Raw genomic sequence first — 26,022 nt, 5'->3', positions numbered from 1 at the left:
CTATTCTACACGAGGCCGCCCTCGTAGGTCCGTTGGAGGCTGCCACTGGATCAGATTTTGTACAGACTTTCAGCAAGATTCGGCGGAGCACGCACAGTTGGCGCGAAATGATTGGGCACGCAGTCTTTGCGGATCCCTTTGCAAACTCTCGAAACACTACACGTCTGTTCACCATGTCAGCACGACTCAGACAGGACCAGGCGCTGGACCATGGTACCACATGCCATCCGCGAGGTCGCATCGATCAAGTTTGCTCAGGCCGCCCGAGATAGTGCATGAGGGAAAACAGCTGAAGTATCAGGCGCAGCCGCAGAAACGCTCATTTTCCGAACGACGTCCTGTTGCCCTCGCCATACGTAACATCTTCACTCGAGCACCCGCAAACCAAGGTAGCTACAGTGCAAAACAATTGCTGGGAGCTACTGTGCAAGCTGGTGATGCTTCTGATCAGATAGTCCAACGAAGGTAGCATCTCCAAGCTACCCGCTGCTGTTCATCAGGCTGGCACTCCCTCAGATCGCTCAAATCCTTTTTCGCTCTTACCGTTGTGGGCTTGCATTTCCTGATCATCGGTGCGTCATGGCCATATAAGCACCTTCTGATGGTCAGTCTCGCTCAGTGTGGCCCCTGCATTGGCGTCGGACATGCTGACACCCTGATCTGATCAGTTGTGAGGGGTGAATGGCTCTCATGCACTATCAGTCGGCAGGCGTGCTGCCGGTCCTGGTAGTGATTGCCGTCCGTCCCCAGCTCACGGTAAAGTGGCGTCGTTTCGAATGGGTCCCTGTCCACGATGGCCTCTGTGTCTACAATGTATACCGCCCCCGCTGTTATCTCCGCAGCCCCGATGCGTTCGGATGCCATAGTTTGATCGTCTGGCGTGCCCACTCCGATTGACAGAACGATCATCAGCTGACAGTGGGAGCCTCAGGTACGTCAGCATCGTGCTTGGCACTTCTCTGTCAGGTCGATGACTCTGTTCTCGTCGACATGCTCGTTCGGATCTTGGTAGCTGCTTCGCTTGGTGAAGGGAGCCTCTAGGTGTCAGCATCCGCTCGGTCTCTGTGAGCTTTGAGGCCTCGCGACCACCTTCCAAAGACGGATAGGCGAGGAAAGCCCAGCCATAGGCCTAGATGAGAAGGCTGTCAAGGTTCTGTCTGAGGCCATCTAGAGGCAGATTGGAAGGGCAGCACGCCGTCGAGAGTGAGCTCGAACAGGCGGGCTGAATCTGGGGCAATACCAGCGTGATCAATCATCATGTGCGTCGCCATCCTTGGACATATAGCGACATATCCTCACCGGCTCTGTTCATCGTATGGTGGAATCGTTCAGATGGATGATGCTCTCCAGACTTGGACTTGGAGTTGGGCGAAAAACGCGGCATAGTACGTGAAGTCGGAGCTTGGGGGAGCTCGGATTCGCTCCGGCGGCAACATGTCAGCTCCGCGCATGTTTCAGGAGAGAAGCGAGGGCTTGAGGAAGAAAGCGATCAAGTGAGGTCCTATTGAGGTGATGTGGATGTATAGGTGTGAGAGGCCGTCGTGGGGGGATTGAAACAGGCAACAGCCAATTAGCTCAAGGCACTCACATTGTTCTGAAGCGCTGAGCAAATTTCCTTTCAAAGTCATACTGTTCGGCTCGTTCGGCGGTTTGAGGCTCACTGCTGGAGGCCCCATCTTCAGCTGCCGTGTACCGAGTATTGTGACGTTGTTCCCTGTATTCACTTTCACACGGAAGCGGAACGTCACATGAATAGAAGCCTAAAGCTTATTCTGGCGGCTCCTTCTGGTGTTGAATCCCACATTCCTGAAACAACTTCCACAACCCCACCACAGCGCTGTTCGCCTGCGCATTTCTCGTCTCTGCACCTGCCACCGCTTACTCGAGAACAACATCCTCCTCGCGATGACAACTCTCTTCAACATCGCCTTCGAAGTCAGCCAAAATGTCGACAGAAGTCCCCAACAGCGGTGCTGCCAATCAGCTCACTGCGAAACTCAAGTTCGTGCCCACACAAGAGCCTCTTTGCCTGCGCGACGAAGTGGCGGCGGTGATCAAGCCCTGGTCGGAAACTCGCGAGTGTCCTCCATTCACGACCGAGGAGCTGATCGTACTCGCTCTGGTTATGATAGAGGAGGAAGAGCCTGATCGTAGTCAAGTCCTTGCCTGGATCTATCGAACCTTCCAACACTATGGTGACGAAGTTCACGAGAACTACGCGAATTTCCAAGTAGACCTCGCGCACCACCGCCGTGGCTCGTCATTGAAGTGGACCATTCCCGACTTCTTCCTTGCCATCCGCAGCTTCGACCTCCCTTGCGAGCACTCCGATCCGGTAGAAGAGCTCAACACGAGGCTCAAAGTCTCCCTCCCAGCCGCTCGAGTACATCTGCGTCAGTATCTGGAGCCTGCACGTCAAGGAACATTCGATTTCCCCGGGCTCTCGGCTGAATTGCGCGAGAAGATCTGCAAAATGCTACTAGTGTATCCAGACGAGGGGTTCAAGTGGCGATTTCCGATCGTGACGGGCGAGCAGAGACTAATGTATGAGTTCACTGGTCTTGCTCCAGAAAATCTCACAGTTGAGCGCACGGGAACGATAAAACGACAGACCCTGATTCTTCCAGTGATGAGCGATATGCTCTGTATCCTGCGCGTCTCGAAGCAGCTGTACTCCGAGGCTTTGCCCGTTTTCTATGAGAAGAACACGTTCTGCTTCAACAGCCTACGTGCTCTTGAATTGGCAATGCGCTCGGACGACGACAAGAGCAAGGAAGCTAAACAACACATCCGCCACCTTCACGTTGCCGTGTTCTGTTCCGACCCATTCAGCTCATCATTGGCCAGAGACCTCGCTCGACTTGTCACACAACTCGACGACCTCGCCCCGAAGCAATTAGTGCTCCACCTGCCACACGATCAAGACCAGTTCCTTGCAGAGTGTCGGAAGCATCCCGAGTACCCTTGGATGTCCAACCTCAACATATTAGACAAGATACCGGGAATGTTGGACATTTTGGCTCTCGCGAAGCGCGCGGGGAACATTGAGTGGCATGGTGATGGCATTTTCAAGATGTGGTTGCTGAGCAGAATGCGGAAATAGGACGGATGCGTATGCTTCCTCGGATGGTTGAGTCGGCAACGAGCGGTGAGACGTGGATACGATGGAGGATGAGAACGAATTGGTGAGTGCGTCGCAAGCGATCGCTGCTACAACTAGCGGCCACATCACACGTTACTACTACGCAGGGCAGATTCTGCTTATACATGAATAAAAGTTTTGTTTCTATACAGGCTCCAATGACTCTCTGCAATCCTTCTTTCTGCGTTCTCCAACCGCACTTTCCCTTCGCGGCTTGGAAGCCTTCCTGACGACCTCCACTACTCGTAGGAGGTGATCTGAATATCGTTGCATCCTCTTGAGACTACTTAGGATATGCTGAGATGCACAGTAAGAAATGCTCAACACGGGCTACCTCGCCTACGAAAAACTTCTGTTTCGTCTGCGGGAAGCGTCTGCCTCGTCTGCGAGAAGTGTTTGTCTCGTGTGCGAGAAGCGTTTGCCTCGCCTACGAGAAACTTCTGTTTCGTCTGCTCGTCTACGGGAAGCGTCTACCTCGTCTACGGGAAGCGTTTACCTCGCCTACGGGAAGCGTCTACCTCGTCTACGGGAAGCGTCTACCTCGTCTACGGGAAGCGTCTACCTCGTCTACGGGAAGCGTCTACCTCGTCTACGGGAAGCGTCTGCCTCGTCTACGGGAAGCGTCTACCTCGTCTACGGGAAGCGTCTGCCTCGTCTACGGGAAGCGTCTACCTCGCCTGCGATAAGCGTCTACGTCCCCTACGAGAAACTTACAACATCGGCGAGCAAATAGTAAGACGATATAAAAGGTGCTCCAATGTTCTAGTAAAGCCGGGTAACATCCCCTATATGTACATATTAATTCGTAGAGAGATCTCAGATCTGTAGAGGACAAATCGGGATATTCGAGATAAATCGAAACGAAGCATATGCAATTTTCTTCGGACTTCTTGATCTATTAAGAGCACTAGCTATCTCTACCCTTGATTGAGTGCGATCGAGGACAAACATCGAAAGCGGCACGTTACAGAGCACGAGGTTTCAAAATATCGGCCATTCTTCTCGCCACTGTGGGATGGTCTCTTGTCGTATGCAGCACCTTACACAAACTCCACCCGCATCAACGTTTCAAAGCGCTTCCAAGTCGCCTTTGAGTACCGCTGTCCACATCCTGCACAGCCCATTTCAGTATCTTGATCCCGCCATTTTACTATGAACTTTACGCCGCAGTCGTCCTTTGGGCATTTGTAAACCTTTTGCAGCGGCCCGGATGTGCCGAGCATGACAACGAGAGATCGCGAGAATGATGCGGCGACCGACGGATGTGATTCGAGATAATGTTGGAAGCTGCGGTCTTTGTCGACCAGGAGGTCTGTGCGTCTGAGAAAATGTTCCATGACGCATGCTCGCAATGGTTGCCAGGCTTCTCCGTTCTGCTCCCAAAGCTGTAACATGTTAGCAGCGTTCATGCAATGTGAAAAGCGACTTGACTCACTATCTTGATTGCCTTGTACAGGCCTTGTGCCTCATCCTCGTGCTTCAGGCAAACCTCAAGTTCCTCTTGTGCCAGATCAGCCAGCTTGGGGAGCTCGTACTTGTGGGCCATCTGGTAGACGCGAATGTGCATCGGAAGTATTGTCCATTCATGCTCTTCCTTTTCGCTGGCCACAGACAGAAGGTGCGCGGCGTCGTCGTATTCGTCCGTGTACAAGAATCTCAACATGGCTGCGATTGCGTTTGGATGATCATTCGGGAGATCGATGACACCAGCACCGGCTTCCTATAGACTCGTCAGTTCCGCCTGTAGAAAAGTGCTCTGGAACACACCTGGAAGCCATCGTCGACGGCTTTGGCGAAGAACTCGCAACGTGTGCAAACAATTGCTTTGTGGACACGCCATTTATGTTCACTGCATAGGATGGTCAGATCGGTGTAGCGGTCGTCGCCGAAAAGGCTTTTGACAGCGTCGGTGATTCCAGGGGTTGAGTTTGCGGCCATGATGTGGTGTGAGTGGATGTGCGAGAGCGAAGACGTGGTGATGAAGTGGAAGTGGTTGTCGAGTCGAGTGCGCACAAAGTTTTCTGCCTCTATTGTGCTTTGGACAATAGGTGACACTGTTTGCACAAAGTGGGTCTAGAGCGCGCAGATCAGCTTCACATGCATGAGCTTCACGTGTTGTCTTTCCGTGGCGGCAAGCTCGAGTACTGTCGCCGCTTCGAAACGCCAGATATTCAAAATTCCAGGCCGTGCTTCCGTGGCCGACCGTAACACGTCTTGAGCAATAGATGGGTGCTGGCTATTCCAACCCTTGTTTTCCCTGTGTCAGGCGCTGCCTTGCGACCCGCGGCGTCACTCTGCGTCCTCTTGGAGTCACTCCCGCTGCAATCAACTCGACCCAACTTCCGACTTAAGCGGCAACAGTTGACGGTCTTTTCGTACGTAGAGTTGGACCAAATCTCCACAAGAGTAGTGGTGCTGGGAAGCCGACCACTATAGCAAGAATCCCAAGTATTGTCGAGCTCCACCCATAACCAATGGCAGATTCCAAGTATGGCGCGAATAGAGGAAATCCAAATCCGCAAAGCGATCGCAGACAAGTGGATGTGGCTAAAGCCGATGCCGCGTAGATGGCGAAGCCATCGATAATGTACGTCTGGATACATTGGGAGATAATGACTGTTCCTGATGCGAAAATTGCGACTCCTATATTGGGCAGGACCCAGTGCATGCGGGTTTCCGCAGTCCAGCCGTACCTTGTACCCGCTGTTGTCAGTCTTGTTTGTTCATGAGAGGTTGATAGACTTACCACAAGAGCCCAAGGGGAACCATAATACTCCCAGGTATCATGAGAGGGACCCGGAATTCGGGAATTGAGACGCCTTTGTTGCGTGCAGTCAATCGACTGAAGATCACATCATTGAGCGGCGCAGCGACCAGGCTGGCAACAAGGAGACCAGCTGCAATCGAGATATAGTTCAATCCTGCGATACCGTTTGACTCGCTGTAATACTGTGGTGATGTCCACAGCGTCGGAAAGGAGGCAAGCAGCAAGTAGGCTATGCCATAAACGTATGCAAGATATACCGTGAGGACTTGTATTATCGGTTGGGTGACGAAAATTCGTATCGGCATTGTCATCGCTGTTTGGAAGTACTCAAAGATCGGGGTTCTGCGTTCGAGACCAGTACGAAGGCTCAGGTCTCCTGTGTTGCGGATCGCGACAAGTTTCTTCTGACGTAAAATCTCAGGTGCGTATGTCTCTTGGAGAAAGAACCATGCAATGCCTTGAATGAGGGCGCATGCCGCTGATGTGCTCCAGAAGCACCATCGCCACGTGGTATGCTCGGCTATGAATGCCCCAGCAATTGGACCTATTCATGACTATCAGCCCGGACTCTCGTGTACTGCAGTCTTGTTTTCGAAACATGAGGTGCAGTAGTAGCAGTCAGGAAAGATTGAATCAACAATCTGTGGTTGGACGTTGACCAGCGGGCACACGTACCGACAGCAGGTCCAAACAGTGGCATGAAGGAGTATATTGCAACTGCTTGACCTCTCTGGTGAGGATGCCATATATCACTGACTGTGCCACCACCGACACTCACTGGCACGCTACCACCAACACCAGCGAGGAAATGGCAAACAATCCTATCTCGCAATTCAGTAATGATCGAAAGCAAATAGACAGCGAGCTCTACTTACATCTGATTGGAATTCTGAGCGAAGCCACATCCCAGATTGAAAGCGAAGGAGAAGATATTGCCAAGCTGTAGCACGATTCGTCGTCCATATAGCTCGCTGAGCGGCGCAAATAGTAGAGGTCCGAATGCATATGCTAGGACAAAAACACTGAGCATCAATTGGCTTCTGACGGCTTCCTCTACGCCAAACTCCGTCGAAATGGACTCCAAGGCAGGAGCGATCATGGTTGATGCAACCGGGCTGACGAATGCGAATTAGGATACGACGATGGTCGTCCACCATTTGCGGTTTGTGGACCAGTTCTTGGGATTCTGCGGATCATGGTCTGTCTCCCACGTTATCAAATTCGTCTTTCCATCCTGCGCGTGTGTAGCTGGTAAGTAGTCAGCACGTCGGGACACTCCTGGGCTAAGTGGCATCCTCTTGCAATGCCGCATTTTGTGTGTTAAATCTATTCGGGTCCAGACGGAGCAGGACTTCGATTTCCTGGCGAGGTGTCAATGTCAAATTATCACAAGACCTTTACTTTCTGATCGTCCTGCACTTGGTGGTGGAACAAGTCCAGTCTGATCATCGTGTGGCCCAAACTCCTCGATCGGAATCGACCTACGATCTGCAGCCGCTGAGTCGGCAGCTTCTTATATCGCATCGGATCGACGTATGATTCACCAATAGACGAGAGCTGCACCGAGGTCCTGGTGAGCGGGAAGTCGAAAGCAAGCGGCTGATTCTGTTGTATCTACGGCCGCTAAGGAAAAAGGCCAACGAAGATTCTGCCATCACACTGTATTAGCGGAAGTAGTAATGATAGGTAAACTCTGCTTCCCGTCATAATGCACTGGCCGACATTCGGCAGAACAAGCCGTAGCTGGAGAAGTACGCGACTGGACGGAACCTCCTCTAACCTAATAACGCTACAAAACATCGGGCAGGAGGTCTCCTCTTTTGGCTTAGCTTTAGCATTGCGATAAAAACGCTAACTACAAATGGGTCCTGCGATCTCCCAAACCAAAAAGACGATAAGGCCCTAACCGAACTCAAACTGCGTTCTAAAGTTGTATGGAGCTAATCAGTGGTAGACAGTGTTGGCTGATTATAGCAACTCCGTTATAGTGATCTTGCTATTAACTCTTAGCTCTAACGCTATGGCCGGCACTTTCTCTATCCCGAGACAAGATGTATCAAGAACTAGACCTGGCCGCAGAGTAGACACGATCGATATCAGCCTTGTACTGCTCGATTACGGACTGCCTCTTCAACGATCCCTTATCTGTAGTAGCTGAGAGCTTCTCTCTTGTTTGGAGAACAAGGACCATGTTCTTCTGAACTGCAGCATACGGGTGAGCATGCTCATTGGCCCTTTCCACAAACGGCCAGATAGCGTCTTGAACAGAAGCGCGCTCCTGATCATTCACGGGCTGCTGCTCAGGTACGACGAGGAGCATGGTGGCTGGGCGGCCGTCCATCCCTATGATAGCGGTATCGACTAAGGGAGACTCCTGGATTCTCATCTCCATGTCGCCAACATTGATCCCCTGTCCGCCAGCGAGCGATACCAGGTCATCCTTGCGACAGACAAATCGCCAAAGCCCCGATTTCTGTGGATGGGGTGAAAATAGATCCTTGGACTCGAATGTGTCTAGCTCTGGCAAGGAGCAGAATACGCTCAACACCTGCTCGCTTGCAGTCTTCTTCAGGATCAATTCGTAGAGATCATCCGTCTCGCGCCGAAATGAAACTCCCGAGTCCTCCTTGAATGAGATGTACGGCCAATCATCTTGATCATCGAATCTCTGGCAAAGAGGAAGTGTTTCGGTGGACCCATAAAGGTTGAGTATAGTTGGGCCATTGCCCTCTTGCAGTCGATCTATCACAGCAGTGCTCAAGGGAGCGGAGCCGGTCAAAATACGGGAAAGTCCATTTATCCTCGAGACCATATCGACTGAACTCGCTATGCTGGTGAGCAACGACGGCTGTGCTGCGAGTAGAGTCGCTCTGGATAGCTGCAACATCCTAAAGACATCGTCTGGACTGCTCGGAACTCCTGTCTCCAGCAGAGTCGCTACGCTACCGAGATACAGAGGCCAGAATAACGCAGTCATCGTACCGCCCACCTAGTCAACACGTCAGCATCGAGCATAAATTCGTGTCTCCCAGCCTGCAAGAGTCTTGTTTCGCTTGTGCTAACACATACATGAATCAGTGGAAATGTGGAGACCATTCTGGCTCCTTGAGACTTGAACACGTCACGTAAATACTCCACGGAAGTGTAACAGGATATCCGGCGCTCAGTCCACACAATCGGCTTGGGGTTACCTATTACAGAACTGTCAGCACCGCATGAGTAGGTGAGAGACTATCGCCAATCTACCCGTGCTGCCTGACGTGTGAAAGATACAGACAGGGTCGTCCGGGCTTCGCTCTCTCGGCTCAGCTGATCTGTATGCCGTCGTTGTTGCGTTACAAAACCACGTGTCCCAGGCTGGCAGTGTCAAACGGATTGCGTTCTGATCGCCAACCTGGGATTCCATAGCGTCACTATCGGAAGGCTCATACAGAAAGTTGTACACTTGGTCTCAGTGATCAGGTGCGCGATCGTATCTCGCAGGGCATACCGGCGGACCATGAGAATCTGCAAGAAGACCGATCAGCAGGAGCTTTCCACCATTCGCATCCCACATACCTTGCGGCCTGTTTTGGCGCCAGCAACCACGAGCGCCAAGCGCCGCAAATTCAGGTCGCCTACATATGAAAAGGTTGGAAAGTCCGACGCCGAAGTAGGACGTGGCAGGCTTTCGTCCAGCCAGGTTGCCGCTTTGTTGATGATGTTCAGAAAATGACTATAAGTGATGTCTTGAACGGAGGCATCCTCCAGCACCAAGGAGCAGAAAACGCGCTCGGTAGGTTCCCGGGCGAAAGCCTCGATCTTGTCCGCAATCGTCGTGGTCGACATGCTCTCTTATCCGCTGGTGACTTTGAACAGTCCGACAGATGGGGAGGTTGTCTTGTCACTGATTTCGGTGCTGGTCGTGCGAGAGTTAAGTAGTCCTTGATTGTTGCTGAAGTTTGGGGTCTACTTCGGTCATGTCGAAATCAAGACTGCATTTTCCACGTCGAGAGTCTGCAATGTCCACGTCGGGAAATGATGGACGCATGTAGAACGTAGGTCTGACGTGGGACTGGCCAGGAAGGTTTCGTCGGGCGGAAAGATCAGCGTGGAGGCGAATATAGCGCGAATTGATGACAATCGACATTGCTGCAATCGATCTCGGAACTCCTCGATAATGGTTCGTGCCGCGAATCTATAGCTTGGAGGGTCCAATAACATCCCACAGTCACATAGACTTGGCAGCTCGCTTCTCCTAATGGGTGTCTCAAATCTTTGTTTATCGGGTCTTCGTCATCACGGTACGAAATTCTATGTCGTCGAAGCTTGGAATGGAGTCTCAAACAGCAAAATTGAGGCCGCACAAAGCTCTCCATGCAAGAAAAGGCGCATTGTTCTCAGAGACCTTCACAAGCGTTTGGATCGGTATCCGTGTGATAGCGGCAAACAGCACTATAAAGATCACTACTCCTCCGAATTGAGATACGGTGCGAGTTGAAATTCTTATGAACCCACGATTCATCTTCATTATCCATGACCTACCACTTTCTGTAGGAATGCACAGAGGGGGATTTCGAAGAGTGTGGCAGCAATTAGCCATACAGTAATAACGTTAGCTGCGCTCCGCGACACCGCTCTTAGCAGCTCATCGAAGTACCTGTTACTCGATATTGATGAGCCTTTTCCGCAAAGATGCCACCGCGAGCTGGCCGAGACCCTCAAATGTCTTCGCATTGGCCACTTGCATGACATTGACTTCGACACGGAAGACTTCTCTCCACCACTGCCTTAATTGCATCGCCATGAGAGAGTCTAAGCCAACAGATAATAGGGGTGTCTGGATGTTGACCTCCTCATCTGGCTTTAGAAGCATACTGAACGCCTTCTTGCCGATTTCTTCTGCCAAGACTATGGCAGTCGCAGGATCTGACAGCTCTTTCTCTGGATCTGCATGAATTCGCTGGACCGTTTCCAATAGTCTGGCTGAAGCGCTTTGGGCTGCTTCAGACTTGGGCAATGCGTCTGACGCTGTCGCATAAGAGCTCAGCTGGTACATGATTGTTCGCCGGTCTCGTTTCCACGGATGCTGCTCATCCAAGTCTGCCAGTGGTATGCCAGAGCGCAATCCAAGACTCAAGCACCCTGGCTCACGCGAGTGTATTGATGAGACCGACTTAAGAAGCCATGGTTTCGAGTTCAGTATTGCCCAATGCACCGCATCCAGGACTTCGCGCTCGCTTAGGAGATGTGCCCCTGCCTTTTGCAGTCCGGCGAGAAGCAGTGGCTGCCTACTGAGTATACCAATGTCGCGTACAGCTGATAGATTCACGATAGATCCTGCGAGCGATAGACTGTGGCGATATGGCACGAAGGCGTTCGCGAAGGCGTTTGCCGCATTATAGTTAGCCTGTCCATGCTGGCCCACGATTCCTGAGAGCGAGCCTAGTATTACGAAGAAATCCAGGTCTGCGCCGAGCAGAGCATCGTGAAGATTCCATGTGCCGCGCACCTTCGGCTGCACGGCTTCAGCCCATTCGTCAAATGACATGTCAACGAACGCTTTGTCCTGTTGATCGAATGAATGAGTCAGCATGGCTTCCAAACAATGGGTTGTTATTAGACCTGCTTGCCTGCGAAGTCCCATTGCACACCTCCACGCGGTCGCAGGTAGAAACAGATAGCTTCGGCTATGCTGGCAAAGTGCAGGGCGGCTGGGCACCTGCAGAGGCAGGAAGAAGGCGACAAAAAGTCCAGAATTTCGACCTAGGGAGACTGGAGAGCTCCTGAGAACACGAAGACGACGCCAGCGCGGCACAACTACTACAAGATTCTAATACTCGACTACGGGACAGCCCTTCTAGGTAGTAAATGCTACTATAGGTCTGGAGGCTGGAGTAGTAACCCAGGCTCTGAACAGGCTAAAGAGGAGGAACTGAGTATACCTAAGGGAAGGCTTTAATAAGAAAGAGCAAGGACAGCAGAAACAGAAGAAAGGAACAGCAGTACCCCTACGGATACTAGGACAATTGGCTACTAGGAGCCTTTTGTCTAAACAGGAGACTCTAGGGCAGACTAGTCCCCTACCCTAGAGCCCTCCAGAAACCTCAAGTCTAAAGGCAGAGCATCTAACACAAGCTATCTAACTCTATACTGTACTTAGAGCTGCCTACAAAGACACCTACTGCTGTTCTGGACATTCTGCAAAAACTGGAATTTCTCTAGATATAGGTTATATAACTAGGTGCCAAGGAAGGTTGAAATCTAAGTAGGATTTGTGTAGGGAGACACCTACCCTAGGAACTAGTAAGAAAGAGTTAGACACAGGATTAACACAGATACTAGCATAGGGACAAAGACTATATGCATAGGCTAGAGTCCCTAAGCTAGCAGGCAAGAGGATCGGGCTCCCAAGTATATAGTAACACAAGAAACAACCAAGGAAAACTGTATTGCAAAGGATCTAATAAACTATCAAGACAACACAAATTGTCCTAAGGAGAACTAGAAACTACGGAAGCGGCAGGCTATGCAGAGCTTGCTGCAAAACATAAAGACACGAGGGGGTTTTTCTGCCGGAGTGCTAGCACGAGGGCTTTTCCACCTACGAAAAATATAGGGCGTGCTGCTTACTCTAGTTAAAAGAGGTAGACCAGCGTATAAGAGTTATCTATCTATCTATTAGACCTGCTTACCTTGAGGACCATCGTAGCCTGCATTACGCCCTTGATTGGCATTACTGCAGCGTCAATGGCTGCTTTAACGTCTGCTCTGCGAGTAACATCTCCAGCAATTGTCCGGCATACAGCGCCCATGGCCCGCATTTCGTCTAAGAACAGAGTGTGCTCTGGTTTGGATCCAGCAGTACGAGAAAACAAGATCAAGTGCTTGGCACCATGCTCGACCATCCATCGCGCGATAGCACGGCCAAGCCCTCCAAGCCCTCCTACTAGCAAGTATGAAGCGTCAGGGCTGATATTGACTTGCTTGCGACCCACGTTGACACCGAGCTTGTGAACGTTTTCGGGTATGTCCATCACAATCTTACCGATATGTTGTCCTTTCTGCATGTAACTGAGACATTCCTCGGCTGCAGTGGGTTCAAAGGCGGTAATAGGCGAGATGTGCTTAATCAGACCTTTTTTGAGCATGTCGACCAGCTGTGAAAATAGTCTGTGGGGAACCGTTAGCACTTGCATTTGGCGGGAGCACACGACCTTCACCTCTTCGTGACCTTCGGTCTATCAGCAAGAATTTCCTCGAGCGAGAGTCCGACATATGTCCTGTTCGCTTCGAAGAGATCCATGTCTAGTTTGCCCCGACCGAGGAGGTCTCTCTTGCCAATCTCAATCATTCTTCCAAACCTAGCCACGCATCTCCAAGATGCGTGCAGAAGCTCTCCTGACAAAGAATTCAGCACTACGTCAACTCCGCGGCCACCTGTCTGGTGCATGAGCTGGGCTAGGAAGGATGTGTTGCGTGACGAAAAGATATGGTTGCGAGGAATGCCACAGCTTTGTATAAGGTGATCCGCCTTCTCCTCATTGCCCACGGTAACGAAGATCTCGGCACCTAGCAGGTTCGCGAGCTGGATGGCAGCAAGACCTACACCACCACATGCCGAGTGTATCAAGATGGACTGTAGGCCAGTGTTAGGTTGATGCAAATTCAGCTCCATCAAAATTACGGTACTTACATCATTTCGTGAAAGTCTTCCAAGATCTGTCAGTGCATAGATCACGGTGAGAAATACGCATGGCATCGTGGCCGCCTCTCTGAATCCCATCTCGTCCGGTATCTCAGCACAGAGATATGCCGGCCCTCTAATAGAATTCGCGAATGTGTCCCTTCCGCAAAACATGACTCGATCACCGACACTAAGGTGATCAACGTCTTTTCCCACTTGAGTGATGACGCCAGCGCCTTCAATCCCGAGGGCATTATCTGTAGCGCTGACGATGCCTAGGCCGACCAGGACGTCCTTGAAGTTGACGCCAACAGCTTTGATCTCGATCTCGACATAGTCGTTAAGCAAGGGCCCAGGGGTCCGATTCTCCCAGCGGACAGAGTCCAGACGGCCGACGGTGCCTATTCGCAAACGTGCTGATGGTTTGGGGCGATGCACATTAGCATCAACTTCTTCAATTTCCTGGGTTCCAGAAGTGTTACCTAGAAGTTCATTCTTGAGACTCCTCCAACGAAATCGTGGAACTTCAATCTTGCCATCGCGATACCGATATTCAAAATCTGGGTCAAGGGTGTCTGGTTTCGCCCCACGGTGGTGCTCGTCATTTTGAACGAAATCAGAGAACTTGCAGAAGACCCTCCAGACGGCATCTTGAGCGCCAGCCTCAGGCATTGAAGAAGACTCAAGGGTACAAAAAGGCAGCTGAGACTCTGTTCGCACGGTGCGAGCAAACCCCTGAATCATGGAGTAGCTCGGTTCCGGTTTCGTGAGCCAGAGGATAGCCAAGCTCTGGGATTGTAAGACCGTCTTCAAAAGCGACCAAATCTCTTGAGTCATGTCGGACAGCACAGGTCCACCTTGATGATCAATCAATGAAATCACGACATGTTCAGGTCGCGGCGATCTGGCTAGCTCATCGAGAGTGGCAACGTTTGTATGTACACCATTTCGCAGAAACAACGCTCGCAGACCGTCCAGTTCGGAGCCGTCCTTGAATTTGCAAAGTATTGTTACGGCAGCGCTGATGGAGATCGAATGCGTGATAGGTGTCATCGCAATGAGAGTACTGTCGTCTTGCTTCTTCGTATTAATAAAGCCAGCCTGAGCCATTGCATCTTCCAGCTTGACCGGATCTGAGCAGATGGAAAGGTCTCCATGCACGACCAATGTTCCTCCTGGACGCAGAACTTGGCTCAATATCTTCAGGGCCTTGTGAGGATCGTGTTGCATCAGTAGAGCGATGTCGCTCACCACAGTGAGGTCGTGAGATTGGAATGAGATCTCTTGCAGTGCTACGCCCTGGAAGAGGTCGAAGGCGGTGTGCTTTGTACTTACGACTTCGTCAGCTTCATGCTCAGCCAGCAACGGGGTATTCTCATCTTTATAGGTCACCGTATGGCTCGAGCATCGTTTCTTCGCGAACGGATCTTTTAGTGCTTGCAATATAGCTTGACTTATGTCATTGTTACCAGTACTCAGTTCCAACACTGAACAGAGTGGATTGACATGGGCAAGCGAGCTCAGGGTGTCCCGGAGTACCCGAATAGTCTTCGCTGATTCGGGAAGTATGGATCTTGAGTGCTCGAAAGCTGCCGGTCCGCACGAAATACTCAAATCTGGCGCCCACGCGAGCTCCGCTGCAGCATGGGCGTCAGCTGAACGTTCCATACCTTCAAGGGGATATAGAGTCAAGCCTTTGACGTGTAGACTGAAATCAGTCCCAGACTGGGCCCAGACGTCGCCCGTCACAATTCCTCTTGCACTGACCATTGCCTCAGCTCTCGCCGTGAGAACTTTGTCACTGTCGTTGATGTACATCTCTTCAACAGCTACAGGAACAAAGAGATGCTGAACATTTCGTGCTAGGCCCCTGGATGCTGCTACACCGATCAACTGTACAGCAGAGTCAAGAGTCGCGGGGTGCAGTTGGTAGTGGGAGTCTGTAAGACTTCTGTTATGCTTGATTGTCGCAGCAGCCTTCAATTCTTCAACGTCGGCTGTGACTGCTCGTAGTCTCCGAAACTCAGAGCTATAATTGAGGCCGACAGAAGATAGCGCATGGTACCATTCCTCTACCTCAACTGTTCTGGCCAGACTATTCGTTTGCCATTTGTCATTTGGCCGAGATCCGGCTTCTGGTCTCACCGACCCGTCACAGTGCTTGATCCACTGCGACCCGTCAAATGAAGAGACCGTAAACTCGAACCAAGCTGAGTCGACCATGTCGGTCAACCTAACAGGTCGAAATGTAGTGATCACCTCGCCTGCGTCACTCTGCTTGATGGTCAAGGCTGCGCCTACACGTACACGACGCAGAGTGAATGGGCCGCGGGCGCTGTTGACCTGCTGAATAGCTTCACCTGCCATGGCGCAGTAGGCAGTGAAAGGTAGAACGACGTCTGGTCCAACTTGGTGATGACTTATCCAGCCAACATCGTCCAATCGAAGCACATTCCGCCACGATGGCTCTATACCTGAGCTTTCTCCGGTGCGAACGCCAAGAAGGTCGTGTCGTGGATACTCGCGGAATCTCCATGCGCGACTCAAGCGAGTCTCATTCCAGAGTATTTTATCATGCTTCCAAGGATAGTTTGGCAGATCTGTCAAGGTCTGCCCGTAAGGGACGAGTGTTTGATAATCCAGAGAAGCACCAAACTGATACAATCTGCCCAAGGCTTCCAAGAAGCTATGCGTAGCGTTGGTAGATCGACGCAAGAAGAAGACATGGGACACGTCCGATACTCTTCGCTCAGCACAAGTCTGTAGCAGCGAGCTAGTTAGTGTCGGGTGAGGTCCAATCTCAGCAAATATGAAGTCCTGCTTTATGTTGAAAGCAATCTCCTCCGATGCAGTCCGAAATAGTACTGGAGATTCAAGGTGACGTCTCCAGTAGTCGACATCGAGCTGTTCCGATGCATGCAGTGCACGTCCGAGCAGAGCAGAGTAGAAAGGGATTTTAGGTCGCGCTGGATTGATGTGGTCGGCCAGCATCTGGGCGTATGCTTGACCTGCAGCATTCATGTGACAAGAATGATATGCCTTTTTCACCTGGAGCCTTTTGACATGGGCATTAGGGTATCGTTCTTCGATTTTTTCCTCTATTGCATCGATACTTTCACTTTGGCCTGATAAAGTGACGCTTGAGGGACTGTTATCACAGGCTAGAGTAGCGCCATGCAGAGGTAGCTTCTCAACAACATCACGACCTAGGCCCACGGAGAGCATAGCACCATGACTAGAGTCGGCGTGAATTGCCTGTCCGCGGAAGAATGCTGCCTTGATAGCCTCAGTCTCTGTCAATGCTCCAGCAGCATAAGCAGCCGCAATCTCTCCACTAGAATGGCCAAGAACGACATCGGGCCGTACCCCAACTGCTTCCAGCGCATTACAGAGGCATATCTGCAACGCTGTGCTCAACGGCTGCGAAATAATTGCCTCTTGCACCCGGCTTGCTTCTTTCTCACGTGCCAGTTCCTCCTGCATTGAGAAGGCACAGCTCGGCAAATTGTCCAGGACGTCGTCTAAGCGTCTCAATGTTTTGCGAAATATCATGTTGGCTTGCACGAGCTCTCTTGCTACTCCAGGGTACAAGTTGCCTTGTCCGCTGAATACAAATACCAGCTGAGACCTTTTTGAGGCGCGTGCCGTAGAGTAAAAGCTCACGTTATCAGATTGTTCGGTAGCGACGCAGAATGTTCGATATTGATGATGCTGTCGACGCGCCGACAAAGTGTGAGCGATGTTGTGCAATACTAACGGTCTTTTCAATAGCATAGACTCGTATGACTTTTTCAGATCTGCCAGTGATTTCTCGTGCGCAGCGGAGAGAAGCAGTAGATGTGTTGGACCTGCAAGTGGTTCTACACTTTCAACAGGGGTACTGGTCGTCCACATCCTAGCGGATTCTAGAATGACATGGCCATTGGCTCCTCCTATCCCGAATGAGTTGACGCTCACTCTGTCGGCTCGGTCTTCTGGCCATGCAGTAACGGCAGTGGGCACCATCAAGCGGCCTTCGCCCCAATTTATCGCGGGATTGGGATTCACAAATCTCATGTTCGGGGGAATGAGTCTTTTCTCTAAGGAAAGAACAGCTTTTATAATACTTGTGATTGCCGAAGCACCTTCGCTGTGCCCGAAGTTAGGCTTCACGGCGCCAATGTGAATACCAGCATTCCCAAAGATGTTGTCAACAGCTCCGGTCTCTATGGGGTCTCCAACTCGTGTTCCAGTACCGTGACATTCAAAAAATGCCGTCTTGTGGAACGGAAGGCCTGCTTGTGTATAGACCTGTCGGATCAAGTTCTCTTGACAAACTAAACTGGGCGTGAGTGTTCTTGACGTCTGACCGTCTGAGTTGACACCAATTCCTCTAATGACTGCGCGAACAGCATTGCCGTCAGCGAGCGCGTCCGAGAGTCTCTTGATGTATATAGCATTGACTGCCTCGCCACGCGCGTAGCCGTCAGCATTGGCATCGAATGTTTTGCATGACCCGGTGGGAGACAAGGCTGCCGCGCCCATCGATATTGTCATTGTGGGACTCAAGATCAAGTTTGACCCTGCAACGATAGCAGCGTCGCACTGACGGGAGTTGATGGCCCAGCATGCTTCATTCAGTCCCATCATGGCAGCAGAACAGCCGGTCTTGATCGTCATGCTCGGTCCACGAAAGTCATACTCGTATGACAGCCGATTGCTTAGAGCGAAATCCGATGAACCAGCGGCACGATACATGCTGGCGTCCAAAGTATCTTTAGCTCCAATGTCAATCCAGTCCTCGCCAAACGTGCCCACGTAACAGCCCACCCGCTTCCCTCGCCAATTTGTCTCGCCCGCATTTTCGAGACATTCTCGTGTGATTTCCAGAAGCATACGCTGCTGAGGATCAATGTGCCGCAATTCGTGAGCTGCTATCGGAATCATTGATGTGTCCAGATGGCCAAGTTCTGCATCACTGAGATAGAAAGCTTCCGGTGAGATGATTGTTCCTGGCTTTCCCTGTGGGCTGAAAAAAGCCTTAACATTGAACCTGTCTTCTGGCACAACGCACTTCAATTCTCGTTGCTCGACCAAGGCTCTCCAGAATGCTTCAGCTCCTCTCACGGCACCGGGAAGCCTCATGGACAAGCCGCATATGGCGATGGGCTCCAGCGCACCAGGTGGTGGTTTTTCTTGATCTACCTGGCCCATCTCTGCGATCTATGGGATCAGACAGATTGAGCAAACGCGTTGAATGAAGTCAACATATAATGTGCAAATGCTCACTCCAACGCTGCTGAGACTCGCATGAGTCGGCCGAGGCTGTCTATATTTACGTAGAAAACTCTTGCTGACTTTTCTCGAAATTCCCCATCAGCTCTGTCGAGAATCACAGTGCTCTCAAAGCGTCATTTGAGCCCCACGCTGCACTCCATACCACGAGCAAGCTATGCTGCAGGGGCCAGATGCGGCTAGGCTAAGCTAGCTGTGATCGTCCAATACTAGCCCTTTACGTATCTTGCGACTTCCTAATGCGAGAGCTACAGCTACAGCTCGACGTGCATAAACAAAGTGCTCAACGCAAGTCCAAAGTATGGACATAGGTCTCGCGAGTTTACAATGATATCGCTCTCGTGAAACGATATTCATTGGCTCACAAGCGCCGTAGCGCGTCGTCATGTCGCAACACAGATCAGCGATCGAAGAGACTGTGTGCATTTGACACGACACTGTCACTATTTACAGACCATTCAATTCATAGACTCCGATCGGATCTGCTCAAGAAGAGCCGAGTAGCGACGATCATTGAAAGCTCGAGCTTGCTCCTGCGTAACGCGAGTGCTTAGCGGACCGTCGATGTCTTTGAAAGACGCCGATTTTGCGCAGCTAAAGTCCCAGTCACGATTGCCGATGACGAACAAATTGGCCAATGTACATTGCGGTCCGCTTTCCGCTGCGATCCATTGGATTGCTTTGTTGATGCCGGTTATACCAGAGTGCGATATGTTCATGAGTGCGTCGTTCGAGGTCTGTTTGATGTAGGTGCCGGCGGATGCGTGGACGATTCCATGGGTTCCCTTTGCGATGTGCAGCAGTAGGACATTAGATGCCCAGTCGACAGGCAATTCATCGAGAACGTTGGTTCCCGAGGAAGAGTTTGCAGGTGCATGCCATACATTGCTGGCATCGGGATTTCGCATGTAGATTTTGCCGACGTGTTGAATGGGATATGATTCCTCGTCGCCAAAGAGAGGATATGGCGTATTAAATGCGGGCCCAATCGTGCTGGATCGAACAATCAACATGGGTGACGATGAGAATCTGGTTAGTAGCAGTCTCTCCGCCAGGTACTTGGACAGCGCATACGGCCAGGGAAAGTGTTTGGTAAACCGGGACGACCCTGTGCGACTGATCTCTTCATGCTCCAGCTCTGGATCAATCTCTTCGCCCGTAGAGTCTTCGAGAGGATACAACTTCTCTCTGACCAGGCCATCGGGAAGGAAAGAGTTGACGTAGACCGAGGATACGAAAACGAACTTTTGTATCTTTTCGAACGTTGCAGCCATACGCGCTAGTTCGAGGACCGGACCACAATTGTTCTTCATACACTCGGCGATTGGATCGAAAAGGGACAGATTAGCCGCTGTATGGACGACGATGCTGACCTCGTTCTGCAGTAATCTCAGCTCGTCGGAGCGCATTCCCCAGCTTGGGAGGCGTATATCGCCAACGATGAACTGCACCTTGCCACTATCTGTGATAAACGTGGCCTTGTGTGCCAATTTTCGCTTCAACTTGTCCAGAGCTTGGTGCTTTGAGCCTCGCACAAATGCATACACGTATCGGACGCGAAGTTGCGTGATGAGCTTGTGTAAAGTACATGATCCCAGATTGCCTGTGGCGCCAGTGAGGAAGACTATTTTGTCTTCGAAGAACGTTGGATATCCCGTAGAAGCCATTGCTGATTGATTGGTGCCGGGATGGGACAATGCGCTGCAGTCGCAAAGCGGCCAAGACGATCTCCCACAGAACAAAAACGCTTTGGCCTGTCATGAAGCTTGAGAGGGGATGCACTCTGCAGGCTGGAATACGGCCGCCCTTTCAGGAGCTTGCAGACCGCGAGTTACTTCTCTAAATGGCGTCATGCATCATATGCTGCATGCAAAGAGCTATAGCTGCTCGATCCTTAGCCACAACCGAGACTCCACTTGCGGGCACTTAAATAGAAGCTCTTGCATTGCCTGACACATTTGCATCACAGTGAATACACGAGACTGCTGTACACTTTTCACCAAGCGTATTTCAAGCTCCTGAACATCATGTCATCCTACACAACCAATGCCTTTGTGGCTGACGGAGATTTCGGGGAGGCCACGCGGGAGCATCCAGCGATGGCATTTGGCGAAGAAGTAAGAGGTCTGACAGCAGGGAGCGTAGCTATACTAAACGACTCGAAGGCAACCAAGATCTTCGATAGCAGAGACCACCGCACCATCATGGAATGGATCACCGAGGACTTTAGTGTCGTGCAGCCCGATGGGTCCCGTGGCAAAGGCAATGCACAAGAGAGCTTCAACAACGCCAAGCAGGTGTACGACAAGCTTCTCACAGATCACCGACATGTGCCCGTGTCGGCCATCGTGGTTGAGACCAAAGACGGATACAAAGTCATGACGCATGCCATGATGTGCGGCAACCTTCTTGCTGTGTCGGCTCTCAATCCAACCAAAGTCTCTGCTCCTGACGGAAGCAATTGGATTTGGTGAAGGACGCGAATGCGAAGCATCATGGGCTTCTCGTACGACAGGTGAGGTTCGTCATCGATCAAAACGAGATCTTGAAAGGAGTCCAGGCCCGAGGTCTTAGCATACCAAGTTTTCTTCAAAAGTAGGCGAGAGGTTGTGGAGGCTACACAGGACGATTCGTTACAGACATGCAAGCATTTCGAGCTAGCCGCAGCGAGAGCAGATATGGAATACAGCTGAGAGGTCGCGCATCTGTGTCTGTGGGCAGTGAGAGAGTCTGACCAGACCTTTGCATGTGTTGTGCTGTATTTGCGTGATGAATTCCTTGCGTTTCATGTCCCGATGGGCGACATTCGCCAGCAGAGGATGTCAGATACAGTCCAAGACTATCGCACGGTAGCTCTCGAGCAGAAAGTGGTCGCTTTAGATTGTTGATCGAGACAGCCGAAGATAAGGAAGAAAATGACCCGAGCCGCATTCGCTATTTGCCAGACGTCCACCATATAGGCCTTAGTAAAAGGAAGACGCTTAGCTGGCAAGCTTCAGGCTGGTTCTAGAAAACCTCGAACCTGAGTTGTTGGATGCGGTCAGATAGCGATAGAACAGATTGATGCTTCCAATTCAATGTCAAGTCTTTGGCAGTGCTTAGTAGTGGTAAGAAGAAGAACCAAATCACTCCTCACAATGACCCTTAATTGATGAAGATTTGAGGCTCACCAGAAAAACCAGACAGGCGGAAGATAACGTTTTACGGAAATAGCGTCGCGAAATGATCTGGAAGTTGCTGTGGTTCTTTGACCTGCACTACCTGCAACACTATTAGGATTGTATCTCACATGCTTGGGCGGAACCAGACGCACAGATCGAAAACGCAGTCGGCGGATGTGCTCCAGAGCCCTCCCAAGTTCATCTTCCCTCAACACCTCATTCGGGCACATCTTCTACGGCCCAGGATTGAACTTGTACGCCCAAGCCAGCTGAGGCCCATCGACAGGCTCATGAATCTTGAATTGAAAGTCCACACAACCATTGCGGTCCTTGTTTGGTGAGATGCGTGAAGCGGCCCAGACAGCAAGCACTTGTCCCTTGAAGTCCACCGGGCAAGCAATCCAGTCTTGGCCTTCGAACTTCATAATTCCATCGTAGTAGTTGACGAAGCCTTCAAACAGAGGCACGCCACCAAGAGTCTTGTTTGTCTCGGCTTCAGTGTACTTCAGACCACCAGCGAGATATCCATTGGCCTCGTCACCGCTGTCGACATACACTTGCTGCCCGCCAGGAACCGCGACCGAGAGACCCAGTCCACCTTGGGAGTTGACATACGTGAAGATGGTATTCTTCGTGGCGTACTCATTTGTATCGCCGGCTGGTGGTGAAAGTGTACCCGTGGGCCTGCCGCCAATGTAGAAACTTCCAAGGTCGGCATTGATGCTCTGTCCATCGCCTTGACTGCCAGCCTCCAGTGCTGTCGCGGTGACACGAAGAGGATCTTCTGGACTGCTGCCTTTTTGTGGAGCTGGAGTGGCAGCAGCCAGCGCGGCAAACGCAAATGCAAGAGCGGAGTACATTTCGAGTCGCTGATTTGACGTTGTGGCTTGAAAGGTGAGGTGAAGTTCAGATCGTTGATCACTTTGAAACGGTCAGTATCGACACTATGTACTTGATGATCTTGCGGAAGTCGCAACAAGAAGGGCTGTTTTACAGGAAGCCGGAGTATCACAAGGCGCCGCGTTTCACGCCTGGCTATCCACAGAAATACAAATAGATCACCATAATTGCCATGGCTCCAAGCCTCCGTCAACATCACATACAACCTGTCTCTCCCTGATTTTCTCACAGTAGCGACGACCACCGCCTCAAGCCCAAGAATTCCATTTCCCAAGCGTCCTCTCATGCGAAGCCCAAAACCTTCCCCAACTCTCCAACAATACCAATCAATTGATTATCATGGTACCTCCTTCCAATAACTTGCAGATTGATCGGCGCGTTCTCAAAGCCTCCCTCTTCCCACAGTTGTCTCACTTGGGCATCCTTCTCACTCAGCGCCTTCCAATCGCTAGTATACTTTTCATTTCCTTCCACTTTCACAGGCGTAGGAACAACAATTCCTGGATAATCCACGAAGTTCCACAGTGCAGTATAATTCCAATAAAATGCGGTATCATGCTTACTGGCTGGCCCAACGAAACAGGGTGCGAGGACGACATCAACATCCTGTTCATTCCAGCTCTCCACAAATTCACATCTGAAATCATCACGTCTGACACGTTGCAGCGTGATTTCAGTTGCAGTCTGCTCTTTTTCCGGACCTTCAGTGTCGACGAAGTCCGTTGTCATTGGAGAAAGCACCGTCTTGGTCAAAGGGTGCATCGGCTCTCCAGTCTTCTTGAGAGCAACTTTCGTGTTGATACCTGCGTCAGGCCAGTACATCTCGCCGATATACTTCATAGCAAGGTCCGCACGGTAAGGCTTGAAAGGTTTGAGGATGAAGTTCGAGTCTTGGCTTAGTCGATCCTGAGCCCATTCCAGAGCTCGAAGGACAGGAGGCTGAGGTGTGATGACTCCATCGTTGAGCATGATACCGATCTTGATGGGTTGGTTGGGTCGTGGAGTCGACAGCCCGGTCCATGGGAAGGGAATGATGCGTGGGTCGTGTAGGTATTGCTTACTGCCCACAACGATCTGCATGAAGAGTTCGACGTCGCGGAGAGTGCGCGACATGGGCCCAATAGAGCAGAGGACGTTGAGTTCTGCTGGGAAGCCGATGGGTATCATGTCTTTCATCGTGACGGTGTAGGAAGTTGGCTTATATCCGAAGACACCGCAGAAGGCTGACGGGCCACGAATCGAGCCACCAATGTCTTTGCACGTCTCATTATCAGCAGGAAACGCATCGAATGAATGCTTTAGAGTGGTAGATGAACTTACCAGTCCCTAAGCCCAGCACGCTCCCCTTCATTGCCAGCAATGCGCTCTCCCCTCCCGTCGATCCTCCCGACGAAAGATTCACGTTATGCGGATTGTTCACCCTTCCCACCCATCCATCACTCTCCAAATGCATAATTCCCTGCGGCTGATTCGTCTTGACATAGAAAACCGCCCCAGCATTTCTCAATATCTTCACGAGCAAAGAGTCCTCTTCACTCCAAGCCCTGGTATCAAAGTAACCCCAGCTCGACCAATGGCCTTTGATCGCCATGTGTTCCTTCACGCCGATTGGCACGCCATGCAGAGGACCAACAGTCTTTCCATGAGTGGCAAGATACTCGTCCAGGTATCTTGCACGATCCAAAGCCTCATCCATGAAATACTGCGTGAGACAACAAGTAAGCTGATGCGCAATGGCGGCACGTTTACAGAATGCCGTGGCAACGGCTACAGCACTCAAATCTTTCTTCGCAATAGCAGCTGCCAAGCCCGTAGCATCATACTGCTCTGTAATGATGATCTCCGCAGGAGTCAGAGTTCCACATGTCGAAGGAACAGACGTGACGTCCAAAGGTGGGTTCTTGAAGAAAGATTCCGGGAGCCAAAAGTCCTTCGGAATCGAAGCTTCAAGTTCAGCGATGACTTTTTCGCGTTTCTCTTCAAAAGCTGGAGTTCCTTTCGGAACAGGGACTGGTTGGAGGACGTGCATCTTGGCCTGCGTATTAGCAATGTTCGTGACGTTGGAAGATGAAGAAGGCCTGATGGGATTATTGTTGATCGCACTGGTAATGCTGAGATTTCTCTGCATTTCGAAGAAAGAAAGGCTTCATTGATGGAGATCAGCTACTCTTATACCAATGCTCACCGGGAGTTGATCTCAATGGCAAAGATAGTGGAGGCAAGCAGCCGCCGTCGCTGTCATTGCAGCTGGCCGACGGGCGGCCTATCTCCCAGGTCAGTCTCAAAGTCACGAGAGGGGTCAATGGTCGCATACCCTTTCCTCAAGAGCTTATCCCAGTGCTCAGTCATGGTTGGAGACCTTGTTGGAACTAGGATCGGCGCACATGACGATGTCAGCCTCCGCTCGTGGTTGTTTAGACTTTGCGAATGCGCAGCTTTCCGCTTGCCCGCTGGAGGTTGTTGCAGATCGTTGAAGCTCTAGATACAGCTGGGCGATGAATAATATGGGCGAATGATCAGTAAACTGAGTGGCGAGTGCGTTGTCTGTGTCACAGACTGGAGTGAAGTGGAGGACATGTGGTTGCTCTGCCTGCCAAGGCTTTGTTTCTGATCACCATTGGCACTGGTATTGCGCAACGCGAGATGTGCAAGTGCGACGACGAGCGGTTATTCATCAAGCATCTTCATTGGTCCCGTAGTCGCTCTCATGAGCTCTCTGCATTTGCAGCGCTGCCGTTGTTCGTGCTTCCTGTTCTAACGGGTGCGCGGCCAGAGCAGAATGTTCCATCTTGAGGCGCCGATATATGTGGGCGGACAGATAACTTCTGAGCAAAGGGCATCTGAAGGTGCCGATCAGTGAACCCTCTCAGACCAAATGAGAGATCTTTATCAGCGGAGAATTGATCGATGCAGTCCATGTCTGTCGCCAACATCCTCCATGACGGGGCTGCTATGCTGAATGCACCCAAGATAGCCCACGCTGCCTCTCGTGGCAACGAGACATGCTCCTGTGGCTGCATGCAGCGACCGACGTTCCCAGATAATCGTACATTGCTCAGCGCTTCTGGCTCTTTTCCATTTCGTACAGTATCCCTCGCCCATCAGGCCTCTT

General features: G+C 51.2%; 12 protein-coding genes across 12 annotated transcripts; 3 read left to right on the top strand and 9 right to left on the bottom strand.

The window, feature by feature from the left end:
- Positions 1-1,945: 1,945 nt before the first annotated feature.
- RHO25_012268 (uncharacterized protein) lies at positions 1,946-3,103 on the top strand (the record flags this gene model as incomplete). Its single annotated transcript, XM_023603663.1, has 1 exon — positions 1,946-3,103. One exon carries the CDS (start codon positions 1,946-1,948, stop codon positions 3,101-3,103), a length of 1,158 nt encoding a protein of 385 aa, XP_023454560.1.
- A 355-nt stretch (positions 3,104-3,458) lies between these two features.
- Positions 3,459-3,875, top strand: RHO25_012267 (uncharacterized protein; the record flags this gene model as incomplete). The annotated part of the gene is made up of 1 exon (XM_065603508.1): positions 3,459-3,875. The coding sequence occupies one exon, from the start codon at positions 3,459-3,461 to the stop codon at positions 3,873-3,875; it is 417 nt and encodes a 138-aa protein (XP_065459580.1).
- Positions 3,876-4,182: 307 nt separating this feature from the next.
- On the bottom strand, positions 4,183-5,080 carry RHO25_012266 (uncharacterized protein; the record flags this gene model as incomplete). Its single annotated transcript, XM_023603662.1, has 3 exons — positions 4,183-4,527; positions 4,578-4,862; positions 4,910-5,080. The coding sequence occupies 3 exons, from the start codon at positions 5,078-5,080 to the stop codon at positions 4,183-4,185; spliced, it is 801 nt and encodes a 266-aa protein (XP_023454947.1).
- A 409-nt stretch (positions 5,081-5,489) lies between these two features.
- On the bottom strand, positions 5,490-7,008 carry RHO25_012265 (uncharacterized protein; the record flags this gene model as incomplete). The annotated part of the gene is made up of 4 exons (XM_023603661.1): positions 5,490-5,835; positions 5,889-6,453; positions 6,585-6,730; positions 6,785-7,008. The coding sequence occupies 4 exons, from the start codon at positions 7,006-7,008 to the stop codon at positions 5,490-5,492; spliced, it is 1,281 nt and encodes a 426-aa protein (XP_023454945.1).
- A 957-nt stretch (positions 7,009-7,965) lies between these two features.
- Positions 7,966-9,005, bottom strand: RHO25_012264 (uncharacterized protein; the record flags this gene model as incomplete). The annotated part of the gene is made up of 2 exons (XM_065603507.1): positions 7,966-8,898; positions 8,979-9,005. 2 exons carry the CDS (start codon positions 9,003-9,005, stop codon positions 7,966-7,968), a joined length of 960 nt encoding a protein of 319 aa, XP_065459579.1.
- Positions 9,006-9,275: 270 nt separating this feature from the next.
- On the bottom strand, positions 9,276-9,737 carry RHO25_012263 (uncharacterized protein; the record flags this gene model as incomplete). The annotated part of the gene is made up of 2 exons (XM_023603660.2): positions 9,276-9,416; positions 9,468-9,737. The coding sequence occupies 2 exons, from the start codon at positions 9,735-9,737 to the stop codon at positions 9,276-9,278; spliced, it is 411 nt and encodes a 136-aa protein (XP_023454959.2).
- An 814-nt stretch (positions 9,738-10,551) lies between these two features.
- Positions 10,552-11,484, bottom strand: RHO25_012262 (uncharacterized protein; the record flags this gene model as incomplete). The annotated part of the gene is made up of 1 exon (XM_065603506.1): positions 10,552-11,484. The coding sequence occupies one exon, from the start codon at positions 11,482-11,484 to the stop codon at positions 10,552-10,554; it is 933 nt and encodes a 310-aa protein (XP_065459578.1).
- Positions 11,485-12,562: 1,078 nt separating this feature from the next.
- RHO25_012261 (uncharacterized protein) lies at positions 12,563-18,768 on the bottom strand (the record flags this gene model as incomplete). The annotated part of the gene is made up of 3 exons (XM_023603659.2): positions 12,563-13,061; positions 13,112-13,527; positions 13,585-18,768. 3 exons carry the CDS (start codon positions 18,766-18,768, stop codon positions 12,563-12,565), a joined length of 6,099 nt encoding a protein of 2,032 aa, XP_023454948.2.
- A 539-nt stretch (positions 18,769-19,307) lies between these two features.
- RHO25_012260 (uncharacterized protein) lies at positions 19,308-20,516 on the bottom strand (the record flags this gene model as incomplete). Its single annotated transcript, XM_023603658.1, has 1 exon — positions 19,308-20,516. The coding sequence occupies one exon, from the start codon at positions 20,514-20,516 to the stop codon at positions 19,308-19,310; it is 1,209 nt and encodes a 402-aa protein (XP_023454961.1).
- Positions 20,517-20,876: 360 nt separating this feature from the next.
- RHO25_012259 (uncharacterized protein) lies at positions 20,877-21,323 on the top strand (the record flags this gene model as incomplete). Its single annotated transcript, XM_065603505.1, has 1 exon — positions 20,877-21,323. The coding sequence occupies one exon, from the start codon at positions 20,877-20,879 to the stop codon at positions 21,321-21,323; it is 447 nt and encodes a 148-aa protein (XP_065459577.1).
- A 920-nt stretch (positions 21,324-22,243) lies between these two features.
- On the bottom strand, positions 22,244-22,870 carry RHO25_012258 (uncharacterized protein; the record flags this gene model as incomplete). The annotated part of the gene is made up of 1 exon (XM_023603657.1): positions 22,244-22,870. One exon carries the CDS (start codon positions 22,868-22,870, stop codon positions 22,244-22,246), a length of 627 nt encoding a protein of 208 aa, XP_023454960.1.
- A 322-nt stretch (positions 22,871-23,192) lies between these two features.
- RHO25_012257 (uncharacterized protein) lies at positions 23,193-25,038 on the bottom strand (the record flags this gene model as incomplete). The annotated part of the gene is made up of 2 exons (XM_023603656.1): positions 23,193-24,163; positions 24,231-25,038. 2 exons carry the CDS (start codon positions 25,036-25,038, stop codon positions 23,193-23,195), a joined length of 1,779 nt encoding a protein of 592 aa, XP_023454963.1.
- Positions 25,039-26,022: the final 984 nt, after the last annotated feature.

Source organism: Cercospora beticola, chromosome 8 (assembly GCF_033473495.1).
Source record: "Cercospora beticola chromosome 8, complete sequence".
NCBI classification, from domain to species: Eukaryota; Fungi; Ascomycota; class Dothideomycetes; order Mycosphaerellales; family Mycosphaerellaceae; genus Cercospora; species Cercospora beticola.
The sequence above is the reverse complement of the archived record's forward strand: the minus strand, read 5'-3'. Positions and strand labels throughout refer to the sequence as shown.